General features: G+C 38.4%; 1 protein-coding gene across 10 annotated transcripts in view; it reads right to left on the bottom strand.

Annotated features, from left to right (window-relative positions):
* KDM6A (lysine demethylase 6A) overlaps positions 1-15140 on the bottom strand; it is a 157800-nt gene that overhangs the window by 111362 nt on the left and 31298 nt on the right. For all 10 annotated transcript variants that reach the window (XM_086477448.1, XM_086477463.1, XM_086477476.1 and 7 more), the window contains exon 3: positions 12811-12919. In XM_086477448.1, the coding sequence (XP_086333574.1) occupies positions 12811-12919 (109 nt within the window). The remainder of the gene's footprint in view (positions 1-12810; positions 12920-15140) is intronic.

Here is a 15140-nt window from a genome sequence, read left to right as displayed (position 1 = left end):
GCAAGTACCATGGACAAATGATGTGCCTAAATTTTATCACCCTTCAATGCCCGTCTTGCATATTCATTTCCCTAACTTAAGTTCTTAAGTTTAAGTGAATTAAGAAAAATTATAGACATAATGACAAGGTACACAAAACTTTCTCTCCTTAAGAATATACCTTTGCACTCATCTGTCTGTGAAGACTTCAAACCTTGAATTTTTAAACGCCTTACTGATACATGCTGAATCACGCCTGTAAGGTGCCACTTACCACTGGAACTGCTTGTAAAGCCAGCTTCTAATTTTGGTGCTCTAAACTGTGATTTATTTAGATGCCCAGAGTAGAAAAAAACCTAGGAGAAGACTCATCATCCTTTACACTACCAACATGCAATATGTGTTAAAAGTTTACATGCAACTTAGATGGACAAAAATCACTTAAAAATCTAGTCACTTAGGCTAAGTCTTTCACAATTTAAGAGTACAATTCCTCCCCCACCCCCAAAAAAATTTCAGTACAAACTGAAGGATATGACTGCAGTCTAACAACATAAATTTAAGACTATTAAGACTAAGCATATTTCAGTAATATTCTGTAATTATAGTATCACAGAATCATTTTGGTTGGAAAAGACCTTTAAGATCATCAAGTCCAACCATTATCCTAACACTACAAAGTCCACCACTAAACCGTGTCCCATTATGTTAAAAAAGATGTTCACAATAACACAATATAACCTCCTACCCCAAATACTACTTCCTCCTAGATTCACCTTCTCCCAGGTATCATTAATGACTTTTTAACAGAAAGGCATAATTAGCTCTTGAACATGGGAATGACCTTCCCAAATAGGAAAACACACACACACACACACACACTGAAACAGTTTTGTAATGTGTCACATTTAAATAAAATGAAATTTTATGGGTTTGTTTTTTTTTTGGTCAAGCAGTACATATCCCGATTTTAAAGGTTAAAACATATTTCAAGTACTTAAGTCAACAGCATCATATTATGCAAGATTCAAGAAACTGAGAACTTCTTGTAATCTATTCCTTTCCTAAAAAAGTGACTACTGCATTCAATTATACAGGGGATATGGATAAAATAAAAAGATTAAAAGAATATTAAATACAATCCTAAGTGTTTATACTGTGAAAATAAAAGGGAGAACTTCTTCAGTGCAGCTGTTAAAAAATATAGTCATACCCACATGAGCATATCCCATTGAACAGGAGAGCTGAAATATATGTTTCCCTACAGCAGTTAAGGTACCACTACTAAGTTTCTGAAACATCAACAGTTAAAAAAATGACCAAATCAAAACCAGAGAAGAAACATAAGACTGAAAAAGGAAAGAAAGAGGAAAAAAAAGCCTTACTGCTATTAAGTGACCAAAACATTCCATATGCAAGTACAGCACAAAGCTGTACAGCTCAAGCCTTTGTTCTTGCTCCTAACTCTAGCTAGTCAGAGCGTGCGCAGCCCCGTTCACCGGTCAGAGACAACAGAACAGAGGTGAGAAGCACTGAGAAAAGAGAAGACATCTGAAGGTATTCAACTCATTCATACCTGATAAAGCCCTGTGTCAGGGGAGAAGGAAGACTGGGAGGCACAGGAAACCAGGCTCCACTAACATCACTGCTTATAAAGAAACTTGCCCAGAGAAATTCTAGCACCTCCATTTAACACAGGGAAAAGTTCTTACAATGCAAGAAAGGAGTCTTTGCTCCATGATAACCTGCCACTTTTCCTTAAGAGTGTTGGTGTTTGCAAACTGTTTTCTTTTCTAATTCTTCCATTCTTCAATAAAGCATAGCAACTTCCCAAAGTACAGTTGACATGATGGCTTTAATGTGCCAGGCTCATGTTACAATTAAAAACAAGTACACGGAAACAGCAGGGACTGCTGAAGCAGATTTCATGTTTACACGATAAGAAGGTAAGGCCTTCATTCTAAGGAAGGTCACACTACTGTTCCAGAAGAACAAAGACGACACTACAGTCCTCTTAAGTGTCTGAAGTGCCCAATCCTACTTGTGGGTTCAGCAACCTCTTCCAGGGATCCAGCCTTTCCTTCTACGGTAACTGTATTCTGCTTCTACTTAACTTCTTGAAGATGAAATGCTAAAATTCTCAGCGTTGTGCTGAAAATGAGTAACAATGAATCATGGAGGGATCCCTTATACAGGAGCTAAATGTCTCTTTCTTCCTTATGAAAGTTAGACAACTAGAAACTGTTGTTAAATCATCAACAAGTGCTCAACTTACAGTTAGTTACCTGTGAAAGTTTATTTCAGCCCTCTTTACAACTAGATTAAATACCTACTCCACAAACACTCAAGCTCTGCTAGAAAAGATTGAAGGAACAGGCAGAAAAACAGAAAAAAGGGATTCAAGAGAACATTCTTTTTTGCCAGAGCCCACATGAATCAAGCATATCCTTAAGAATTATGCATACAAAAAGAGGCTAGAAACCAAATTATGAAAACAATATTTTTGAAAAACTAAATAAATCTACTAGTTTTAAAGCAGTAGAACATGAACTATAAATTTGAATACTACCATACTTCCTACTCCGAGCAAGTCACCAGTGAGCAGACATTGACCCTGAGTTCTACGATGTAGAAATAGAATATCTTATCTAAAAAGTGTATTATGGAACTACAAGCAACTTCTCTCTTAAATGAAGTTTATAACTATGGGAAATGAGTGCAAGCCCCTCAAATTACAAACTCTATTCTAGATTAAGAGAAAACTAACAAGTGAATCTGCTGAGCAACAAAAATTTTACACAAGTCCCTGTCCGAAACACAGGCTATATTTCAGCACTGCTAGGATTCTAATTATAGGATGATATTCTCTGGTTTACTGAAAAGTGAAAAGAAAGTCACTTGTGTCATGCATCACTTCAGTAGCATTTAAAGAACAAATTAAAACCAAACACCACACAAAACTATTTAGCAATACTAAATGCTGCAATGTCATTTGCACCTTCACTTTTCAACCAAGACTGGTCATTCCAAGGTGAGACAATTTTTGTCACAAAAAAAATTCTAAGAACTACTGCCCCTCTTTCAACATAGGGTCAACGCTCATTTTTACAGATACAAGTGAATTATCCCATTTCAGTTAAGATGTCCTTTTTTAAACATAATTGACTGCTTTGAAATCACTCTTTGGCACAGCTGAATTCTGCCATCTTCTGATTAGGAACTTATTATTGAGCTTTTCCAATCTAAAAGTTTGCCACTGAAATTCTTGAACATACAGAATTGCTGGATGCCAAATACATAAAAGTTTCTTTTTTCAGCATGCAGAACACTCCTGAGCATCTAGAAAATGCATGTCTGAACTCAGAACAGGACTGAGTGTCAACAGTAGGACACTTCTTGCTTCACTCTCAACTATATTCATAAAATGACCCAGTCAACCACAGAAAACTCTTAAAAGCACAAAGCTGAGAGACCACATTCAGACCTCTAAAACAATATTGGACAAGTGACTTGAGAATTTCTAAAAAACATGCTCATAATTACCTAGCTCTGTATTTCTGCCCAGTATTTCATTACTTACTGCATTGGTTTACACTCTCCCTGTTAACATCTCTCTCCAAAACCTGGCAATTTACACCATTTGCCTAACAGGCAATCCTTATCATCAGACTCTTGAAAACCCTACAACCAACCTACTGAGTGGCAGACACAGCATTTACCATCCTACCCTGTGAATAGGGAGGGTGGAAGATGAGGGTGGTGGTCACCATCAGCTATATTGCTTGAGGAGAATGAAAGAACCTAAAACAGCTCTGAAAAGAAAAACACAATCTTTCCACCCAAAGAATTAAAGCTACAGGCCAGTAAGAAACCTCCTGAGCTCAGGCTCACTTCGGAATCTGTGTTTAAGCCTCTGCCACCTATTGCAGAGCTGACCCCCGATGAGTTCACAACAGTCACGGTCTACTGGTTTCCTGTTCTTACAGGTTTTTACAGCCACCCAGAACTACCCACTTTGCAACATCTACAGTTACTTTAACACTGACAGCCTTGATTATTTTCCCCTCAGTTTGTCTTCCTCTCTTACTACAACTGGGGTCAAGAGAAGACATCTCAGAATCAGGACAGGAATGATACTGGTTTCTTATTTGCCCCTGTTCAAGATTCCTTGATTTCACATAAAGAATACAAAACAGATTTTACATAATTACCATGTATGTGGTTTCAGGATGTTATTTTTTTGTTTAAATCTACTTAACGTCATAAGAAAATAGTAAAACTTTATGAAATAGGTAATTGTTTCAGTGACACTACAGACAATCTCTCTGCATATCCAGAGTCTATAAATACATAACCTAAACAAACGAGTAAGGTAAACATGGGGAGCAAAATGCCTAGACTGCATGACATCCACCTACCTGCCATTTTTAGCACATCTGATCACAAATCACACACTCACGGGATAGCTTTTATGATCTGCTCTAACAAACCTACTTTATGATACCTGAAAATTTAAGAGGCCTTTGAAAGTGATGCAAACATGCAGCAGTTTGAGTACTTTAGTGCTTCAGTAAGGAAAAAGTGAACTAGATACTGACACCATCTAGTGGCACCTTGCAAGGCTAAATGTGACTAACACAAATTTTTGGCTTGCTGAACTTTAAAGAATTAACAGCAAGCATTGATTTTATGACATACCCCTGAAAAGAGAACTTTAAAACAACTCAAAGCTCCAAATTTTTCTGTGGAAATCAATACTTTTCTTAAATAGAAATTTCTTTTTTCAATGTGAATTTTTAAACAATGACTAATATTTCTTAGTGTTTATCTGATGTGAAAACAAATAGTAAGATAGAAAATAAGCTGAAGAACTGCACAATGGACGCAAGGAAAGGACACAAGCAATCCTTTAAATCTGACAATTCTTCCAGGAAAAACAAATCTTCATTAAACACCTAGGACACATATGCAAGTTACAGAAACAGCTTATTACATAGTGCAGGTTTTATCCACAATAGTGTTTTAACCTAGCAAGATGAACACTGCTGGGCCATAAAATTAAAGACATCAAAAGGTGAGGAAATTCCAAGGTTGAGTCAATGGAATTGACTCTTAGCTGAGTAAAAAACTGCCTGCGTGGCCGGGCCCAAAGAGTAGTGGTGAATGGAGTTCAATCCAGTTGGTGACCAGCACAAGTGGTGTTCCCCAGGGCTCAGTACTGGGGCCAGTTCTGTTTAATATCTTTATCAATGATCTGGACAAGGGGATTGAGTGCTCCCTCAGTAAGTTTGCAGATGACACCAAGTTGGGTGGGAGCGTTGATCTGCTCGAGGGCAGGAAGGCTCTGCAGAGGGATCTGGACAGGCTGGATCAACGGGCCAAGGCCAGCTCTATGAGGTTCAACAAAGCCAAGTGCCAGGTTCTGCACTTGGCTCACAACAACCCCATGCAGCGCTACAGGCTTGGGGATGAGTGGCTGGAAAGCTGCCTGGCAGAAAAGAGCCTGGGGATGCTGGTCAACAACTGGTTGAACATGAGCCAGCAGTGTGCCCAGGTGGCCAAGAAGGCCAACAGCATCCTGGCCTGTATCAGAAATAGTGTGGCCAGTAGGAGTAGGGAGGGATCATCATAGAATCATTAGGTTGGAAAAAGACCTCCAAGATCATCAAGTCCAACAGTCAACCCAACACCACCACGCCCACTAAAACATGTCCCAAAGTGCCACATCTACACCGTTTTTAAACACTTCCAGGGATGGTGACTCCAGCACTTCCCTGGGCAGCCTCTTCCAATGTTCGACCACTCTTTCAGTAAAGAAATTTTTCCTAACACCCAATCTAAACCTTCCCTGACGGACTTGAGGCCACTTCCTCTTGTCCTCCCACTTACTACTTGTGAGAAGAGACCAACACCCACCTCACTACAACTTCCTTTCACGTAGCTGTAGAGAGCGATACGGTCTCCCCTCAGCCTCCTCTTCTCCAGACTACAGTCCCCCTGTACTCGGCACTGGTGAGGCCGCACCTCAAATACCGTGTGCAGTTTTGGGCCCCTCACTACAAGAAAGACACTGAGGTGCTGGAGTGTGTCCAGAGAAGAGCAATGCAGCTGGTGAAGGGCCTGGAGAACAGGTCTTATGGGGGGCGGCTGAGGGAACTAGGGTTGTTCAGCCTGGAGAACAGGAGGCTGAGGGGAGACCTTACCACTCTCTACAACTACCTGAGAGGAGGTTGTAGCGAGGTGGGGGTCGGTCTCTTCTCCCAAGTAACAAGTCATAGGACTTGTCAGAGGAAATGGCCTCAAGTTGCACCAGGGGAGGCTTAGATTGGACATTAGGAAGAATTTCTTCACCAAAAGGGTTGTCAAGCACTAGAACAGGCTGCCCAGGGAAGTGGTAGAGTCACCATCCCTGGAGGTATTTAAAAGACCTGTAGATGTGGCACTTAGGGACATGGTTTAGTGGTGGACTTGGCAGTGTTAGGTTTACGGTTGGACTCAATGACCTTAAACGTCTTTTCCAACCTACATGACTCTATAAAGACACAAAAAAAAAAAAAACAAAAAACACCGTTTTGTGAAAGCTAGAGCAGCAAAATGCAGCTCAGCCCTTTTGCTCCACGGCCTCCGGAAAGAGGCTGTTCTCCATTTCCTCCAGACATCTGTGCTCAAAGTACCAAGGAGACAAACATAGAAGCCTAAAGAATGTCTGTCTTAACAGAGAATGAAGGCAGACACACAAAGGCAACACAATCATACATTAAAGAATGAAAAAATCACCAAATAATCCTAAGTAATTTTATTAACAACTACACATCCTCGTCTGGAAATTTAATGCAGCAGCAAAGTGGTGAAAAGCCCACTGTCCCACAATCGTGTCCAGCTATGAGTTGCACAGGAGACCAGGAAGTATTAAACATGTAAGACATACACGAGTTTGACAACGAGTTGACTGTTACAGAAATCCTTTAGATAATGAACTCTATAAAAGGTCTTCAAATGTTGAGAGTATCAGCGAAGGGACACAGTGGAATCATATGAAGCTCAAAAATCCTTCTAAGAGCATATTGCGCCAAGCAACTTTTAACAATTAAGTGCTTATTTAGAACACTGCCCAAAATCCAAGTTTTCAGACAACCAGACAAAAAACATGGTCCAGCTATATTCTGCAATAACAATCTTCTGCTAACGTCCCCTCCCCCCACACTATTTATAAAGAATGTTTTAATGTTTTAGGCTTACAATAACATTCTTACTTCTTTCTATAGGAATTTCACATAATGGTTTGAACCACCTGAAATTAAACCACCCAAAATTCAACAACGGCATCCTGAAGATGAAATAAACAGCTCTAAATAGAAGCAATCCAATTACTGACAGCTATTAACAATTACAAACAACAAAATAAAACCCCTTGAACCTACAATTCACACTTATGTGAAACAGTCATCTCTTCCTAAACTCATTCGGATTGCTATGCTACTTAAAATCCATTCTAGTTCTTCAGGACTCATCAGTAAAAGACAGCAGCAACCAGCATAATCCTATCTATGCTGGGAAGTTCTCTTACGTAAGTTTTAAGATGACTCCTACTACTCTGTACCTCAGATCACAGTGCATTGAAATGCTTCCTAATGACAATACTTTCTTTCAAAGTCCTCAAAGACTAAGACATTAACCACTACAGAGACATTCTCAACAGAGCTGGAACTGTAAGCAGAAAGGAACATAGGTATGTCGTTGAATTTGGGAGTTGTTTTCACCACCAAACAAGAAAACAATCTTGTTCACAAAAGAACAATCAACAAGTGTTTAAATTTTAGTTTTAAGCTGTATCTTAAATAAATGAGCACCCCAATAAGCATTCTGTATTTTTTTCAGTTTTATTTTAAATTTTAGCCTAACAATTGCTAAAAAATGCCCTTGGACTACTTAACACTACCTTATAACTTACAATATTTTTATTTTAGTGCTTTTGACAATGCAGTCGCTATCTACAAACAAAGTATTATTAAAACTGTTCTGACATAGTACATAAAAAATGTGATCATCACTTGAATACAGCAATAAGAACTATTTTAGTACAGTATTTATTGTGCTTTAGTAACTGTGATGTGAATAATTGCATGTTTTTCCCAACTCATTTATTAACTGCATTATCTACTTCCAGGAATTTTGCTTAAGAGAACATCAATTCAAGGAGGCAAATGATAAAAGCACGTCTCCACTTGTGCAACTGTTAGCTGCCCTCCAAGTCACAGGCTGGAACACAGCACATATATTGGACTCTTCCACAAAATAGATATGAAGATCCCTAAGAAAAAACACAGATGATGTCAGAGTCCATGAGCTCATTAAACAGCATTCAACTAGAACATAAACCTTACAGATCACTGTCTACACTCCGTACTCCTTACGGAAACCAGGGTCATGGAAAAAAAAAATTAAAAAAATCTCCAACTACTGATGTAGCAACGTTTCCTCCAAGACTAGCAGCACAACAATTTTGGTGAAATCCTGGCCCTCCTAAGGAATGCAGTAGCAAACAAAGTTCACAGGTATATACCATGGAGTCCCAGCTGGATCCACAGCACATCCAAAAGCCTACATGGCAACGCATCCACCTCCTCTGGCAAAACCTGAGGCTGAGGTTTCACATTCTGGGGCAACTGCATCACTTTTTTCTGCTAGGTTATTTTTCAGTTGGATCAGCTCCCCACACAGCTGCACGTTCAGCTGTGCCAGCACAAAGCAGACAGCAGCAGTGAGCAGGCAGGGGGTGCCACTAAAGACACACCCAGGGAACGACGGGTTTAGAAACCTCTGAAGCAATTAAACAGCTAGGGAATAGCTGCCTCACCAGGGGAAAAAAAAAAAAAAAAAAGGGAGGACGACCTCAGATTAGAGTTAAGAAAATGCTACTGAGGAAACAGAATAGTTTTGACTGGGAGGAGCAAACATTCTCATTTTGGGAAATTCTGCAGCCAAATTCTGACCTGTAATGATCAAGATGATGAAAGCTCGGCACAGAAACCACCCTGAACATGCTTGCTAAGCTGAATAAAACTGCCTTGGTTATAATCATCTGAATAAAAGTCAGTGGCTCATAGTACTCAAAATCTGCAAGAAGGTTAATACCTTGCCTAGGATCTTCCCCTAAGAGTAGCAGAGTGCAATTAACAAGAGAACTTAGTTTCACAGCTGCTGAGAAAACCCTTTAGCTAACAGCAGCAATTCAAACATTCTGCATTTTGAGAAAACTATAAGCTGCAGACCAGCTTCAGATATTTTAAAGGCTAGGAAAAAACATTATGATACTCTAGTCTAACCTCAGAATAATGCAGAGAAGAAAGAACCTCATCCAGTAATTTCTGATGTAAACTCACAACTTTTGTCGTGAGACAAAGTCCTTTTTGTTGGAGACAAGTCTATCTTTTTAATAAAAAAAAAAAAGCATATTAAATTTGGACTTCATTGGCTACAAGTGACAGAAAACAATGCACTTCAAGAGAAATTACCACAACATTTTACAGGTTTCATCTAAAAATATAAATATGCATGCTAGATGTATTTAGACTTCAGCAAGATATGAGCCATCAGCTTACTCCACATTCAGAGGCAGCCTGCCCCTAAACTGGTATTTCACACATACATGCAGCAAGGGAAGCATTTGTCTGGTTAGTTCCAGTAACGATATGCAATAACCTGCCCTGCATCTTTCTCAAGGTCCCTCTTTTCCGGGGGGTGAGTCCTAATTCTTATGAAGAAATGACCTACAGCCTTTTTTACTACGTATATGAGAAGGTATTAGCTACACGAAAATACTAACATGCAACAAATACACCCAACAGAATGATCCACATTTGTCAACATATTTGTGAAAAAAATGGGACAGATCAAAACAGAAGAAATTACACAGGAAACCTAACAGATCTGTATCAACCAAGCGTTGCTTCATCTTGATCACTGATCAGACTTCTGCAATCAACTAACAGTTTTGTTCTACCTAGCACAAGCTATATTGCAAACGCTTTTAAACAAAGAATACTATCACATTTGCCTTTGATAACGAGCAACACACCTTTCTGCATTATATACAAAGGTGTACACCTATTAAAGATATTTAATTGAATCAATAATAGGCTGCCAATGAAAAGAAAAGTTGTTCAGTATTAGTCATGCTACTACCTTGTGATATTTTATTAATTATATCCAATTTATTAAATACATCAACTTCTCCACAACTTTGTCCAAGGCTAACTCCAGACTATAGACAGATTTATAAGATCATCCTGCTTCAGCTTTTTACACTTCTGAAACTTCAGGACTTAAAAATCGTCTAAAACACACATTAGTGAGATCAAAACACTTCAACTCACTTTTCAGTTCCCAAGTGTTTAAAATTTAAATCTAATTGCAATTAGAATGTATGATACTTTGAGTAACAGAATTTATAGAATGGAATAAAATTTATTTCTACTTTAAATTTGTAATGCAACGCACCAGCATTCTATTTCTTTCATGTAACAGTAGTAAATTAATTATAGAACACTTAAACTTTTTGCACTGTGCATAAGACTTTTACAGTCACTGGTACAGAGTTCAACAACCACTGTTAAGAGCGTGCCCCCCTCACTTAATAAAAAAACCCCTTTAATTTCCCTTTTCCCCTCAATTACAATTCCTCAAGTATTACTTTCACTACTACACCATTCCTTTGAAAATACAGATACACCTTTTTTTTTCATATTTCATTACTAACAGAGTTTTCTGACTTTTTGAGAGTCCTTTCATGATTGAGATGCGACTTTAAACAGGTCTCTAAGAAAATACTAAGTATTTTAATCGAGGTTTTTAAAGCCTAAATGTTTCTTGCCACACAGTTCTGCTCATGCTTGTTTACAGTTCTGGAGAAGTGATATTTTCAACCACCATTTGTAATTTTTATCCTTGTTTTTAAAACTATATATCCAGCACAAAGCAGACTCCTCCATCAGTAAACCTCGCCTCTGATCCACAGCAACACCTAGTCCTGTCACTCTTAACTGTTATCAACTCAACACCAGAGTTAATACAGTTCAGCCCACAATCCTGCACTGTCTTTGCCAAGTAAAATATACTCAGCCATACTGCACTCACATCATACCAAGTTGTATCAGGCTAATCAGAAACAGCAGTGTAAGTTGTTTGCAGAGGGGGTGGCTGAATTTTCATAAAATAAAATAAAAACATGGGATCAGACTATTCTTCAGTAAATTCTATAGCCAGCATACTGCCAACATTCCCTTCAGGTTTTCCCATGTCTCTGGAATTGGAAAAAACAGTGGTTAAATTACACCAGTTGGATGGGATGAAGGTATAAGTTCTGGGTTCCTCAAATGTCGGTACAAGTTGTAGGTACCAAGGTCCCTAAGCTCCCCATCTATTCAACAGCGACAGATGCCTCAATCACTCAAAGCCTTCTGGATTTACAGAATGAAATTATAGAACTGCAAATTCCTCCCTAGTAACATCAAATCTAAACGTTTGTCACCTAAAAAATGAAGGTTCCAAGAACTCTAACTCACACTGGTTTATGTCAGACATAATGAACAAGGGGACACACAGACACACTGTTAATGACACAGTCCACATCTGGCCTGAATCACTAAGCAGTGCTTTTGAACTACTACCAGTTATAATTAACTTCCCTCTTTCTCTGTCCCAAGGTAACTGTTTACAGTATTCTTCTGTGTTTGGAAAAAGGCATGGGGTGGGAGTAGACATTTTCAGGGTGGGGGTGGTAGTGTTTGGTTTCCTTACACAAACTCAAACAGATCCACATTCATATTACAACTATAAAGCAACAACAATGAAAAAAAGACATTCCATGAAAAAAATTAAATATTCTGGCCTGTTCCAATTAGCTAGGTAGAGTAAGACCCAAAAAGGCTTTGTACTCATCCCTACCTCCCACAATCACTGGAAGTGAGGCAGCTATCAGACACCAGGCCTGACACCCAGTGTGACAGGAAGTGGGAACAGGACAAACTGAACATCTAGCTCAGTGTCTCAGTCAGCAACATAGCAGAGCATCTTTGGGAATCCACACCACTACCAAAAAAACACTCTACTGATGCACAAGGAACAAAGCACAAGTGTACATGAGGTTCTATGTTCACTGGCTGCAACGATGGCAAAAAATATTTAAGCAATTTCAAAGACTGATGAAGCAGAGCTCCAAAAAAAAAAAAAAAAACCAAACAAAAAAACCCCCTAACAAACCACAAAACCAAAAACCACCCCCCACAAACCCCCTACACCCATTCTTCCACTCCGTATTTGAAACACAACTTGAAACACACTTAAAGTGCAGATTCTTCCTTCTGAATTAACACTTTCAGCACAGCCTTACCTGTCAAGATTGTGGACACACATGAAAGCACTAGGGCAGGCTCTTGTCCTCTGCACTTGTGTCTCCCACCCCCCACAGGAAACCTTCAGTGCCATGGGTTCAAGTGCTTATACAGGCATGTAAAAATGAACCAGAAAAACGAAGTAGGCAGTCTGGTACTACTGTACAAACTAAAGAAACTTCATATTCATACCTGTACAAGTAGTGTTTTGGTTTGGTTTTTTTCAATTTAAGGAAGGAAAAAAAAAAACCAAATCATTAAGAACTTAGAATGCAACCATTTTCATAAAGACATCATCAGTCTTACTCTGTTTGGCTTTGAAATATAATAGAAACCAAAAAAACAGCAAGTTATCCAAATCTCTTCCATTCCATTCTGTCAACTACATCAAATCACAATCCCCCAATGACATTTATCAGAAGAACTAAAAAAACCTTACCTTTTGGATAATCTTCCAATAAGAGGTTGAAGTGACCTAACTGACAAAAGAAATCAGACTCGACCTTTCCTTCAGCTTTCAAAATTAGCGATTCATAGCAGCGAACAGCCTGGGAAAAAGAAATACAAGGTTTTCAAAATTCTGTATTTAACTACAGCAAATAATACATTTTCTGAGAAATAATAAAGTTTCTTGTTAATATGTAAGGCAAGAAGTCTACAAACACTCCCAATAATGTAGTTAGCATTACTTTTCCAAGAAGAAATGTAATATTTGAGACAGAACAAGTTCACTGATTCTAACGCAAACTGACAGCAAATGAAAATAGAAGTTTTCTCTGGTTTGAATCTGGACTCCAGAAACATATACCTTAGCAAGGATTTCCCAAGGTCTGATTCTTTTCACACACCTCTATGATGTCACGAAAGAGTTTACTACCTTCTGCTTACTACACCGTTACTGTAGACTAAGTAAAGCTGAAGTTAGAAAAGTGAATCCAACTAGAAAAGAATTTTACTTTGGGAAAAGCTGCCCCAGAAGTTTAAGCAGCACACACAATCACAGTACGTTCTGTGCTGCAAACACACATTTTTAAATAAACTGAACCAATACCTTCTATTCAACGTAACATTCACGATCTTTGACCTGTTATATTCTTACCTCATGACCCTATTTACACTTTGTGAGGGAATGAACAAATAAATAAAAATAATTTTCCCAACTTTTTGAACCTCTAGTTTCTTCATTTTGAACGTACTAGCTATTAAAGTGAAGTAGCTGAATAAACTTCTGCACCAGCAGAAGATTTCACAGTTCTCAAAAGCTTGACAGACTTCCAACAAACTCTAATTCCAGCTGGTTAATCCATGACTTTCAGCAACGCACAGTTTGACTCTGCTTGCAAGTATGAACTGCTTGGTTTTAATTCATTGCTATAATCAAAGACCTTAATACTTACTCTGAAATGACGAGCTTCGTTAAGTCAGTTTATTAAAACTGAAAATTCGAAAGGTGAAAAAAAGACCAATCTATCCTGTAATACTGAAGTCCGAATACTAAACTAGTAGCCTTGCCCGTATTTATGATTTACTTCATGTACACTTGTATTGTTCTGACTTGTAAAGTTCTGATGGATAAAACTGCCACAAAACGGGTAGCATCTAGACTAAATCTATTAGGTATATGTGTGGTATTAAAATTATTTCACAAAACCATTTAAATTACGTATTTAAAACTGTAGCTATTTGGTCATATGCTGAAGATATTGAGATGTGTATTTGCCTCTATATTAAAAAACTGTCACAGAACTTTGCATTCATACTGCAAGTTTTACCTTAGCAAACTGCACTGGAAGAACTGGAATTCTGTTAACAGTTAATCAAAGATACTACTCCTTTAATTTTATTCCCACCACTACGAATACCGCTTGGAGTCAGCCACCTCTCAATCTAAAGAATACAATCCCTGGATCAGAAGCAAAGCACACAAGTCCGAGTAAGTTTCTTAAAATTACTATGTGTGTAGGAACTGAGTCTCAACATTCAGGCTCATCAGCTGAACCTATTCCCATCCACAAATGTTTTAACACAGAATCTTGGTTTTCACGCCATGCTTCCTCTCCCCATTATTTTGGTCCCATCTCTTGATTTGTACAAATCCCAACACAATTCTTGCTGGTGCTCCTAATGTTACTGTCACAGATTAATTTGCAGATCGGATTCCCATTTTCTGATAATATGCAATACCTTCTGCAGCTGCTGAAGAGAATATACGTACTACTACATTTCCTTAAATCAGTATTTTGCCTTCTACAATTCAGTCACTGTTCAGAGTACATAGGAGCTGCTACCACAAGTGGTAGCTTACAAAAACTGTTGGGAGTGGAAGTTAGAGTAGTTTATTTCCTCAATTAGATGGCTACAAGTATTAAAAGGGAACTTGACTTTATGAACAAATGTAACAGGATTTTTCTATAGACGTCTCTTCAAGGAAATTAGAAATCATACGCACTTAAACAGCTAAGCATCCGGGTACGCTTAACATTTCCCCAATCCTCATTAAAAGATGTATCAAAAGATGTACCACAAGTACACTGAAGCACTATATATATTAGGGACACAAAAAGCTGTGCCCACATCTTTTGCCTAACAGATCAATTCTCAACAAGGCAGATTTTCCCTTTGCCTTAGAAAACACTTTGAAGGTACCGCTAAGGCAGCCTACTAATGTCAGCACAAGGCAAGGCGCAGGATACCAGAGGTGCAAAACAGAACTTCCCCTTTAAGTAACAGTTAAATTACAGTTAACTGTTACTGTAAGAACAATTCTAC

The sequence above is a fragment of the Leptosomus discolor genome, chromosome 1 (genome assembly GCF_034619465.1).
Source record: "Leptosomus discolor isolate bLepDis1 chromosome 1, bLepDis1.hap2, whole genome shotgun sequence".
Classification (NCBI taxonomy): domain Eukaryota; kingdom Metazoa; phylum Chordata; class Aves; order Leptosomiformes; family Leptosomidae; genus Leptosomus; species Leptosomus discolor.
Note: the sequence above shows the minus strand (reverse complement) of the source record. Positions and strands in the feature narration are given on the sequence as shown.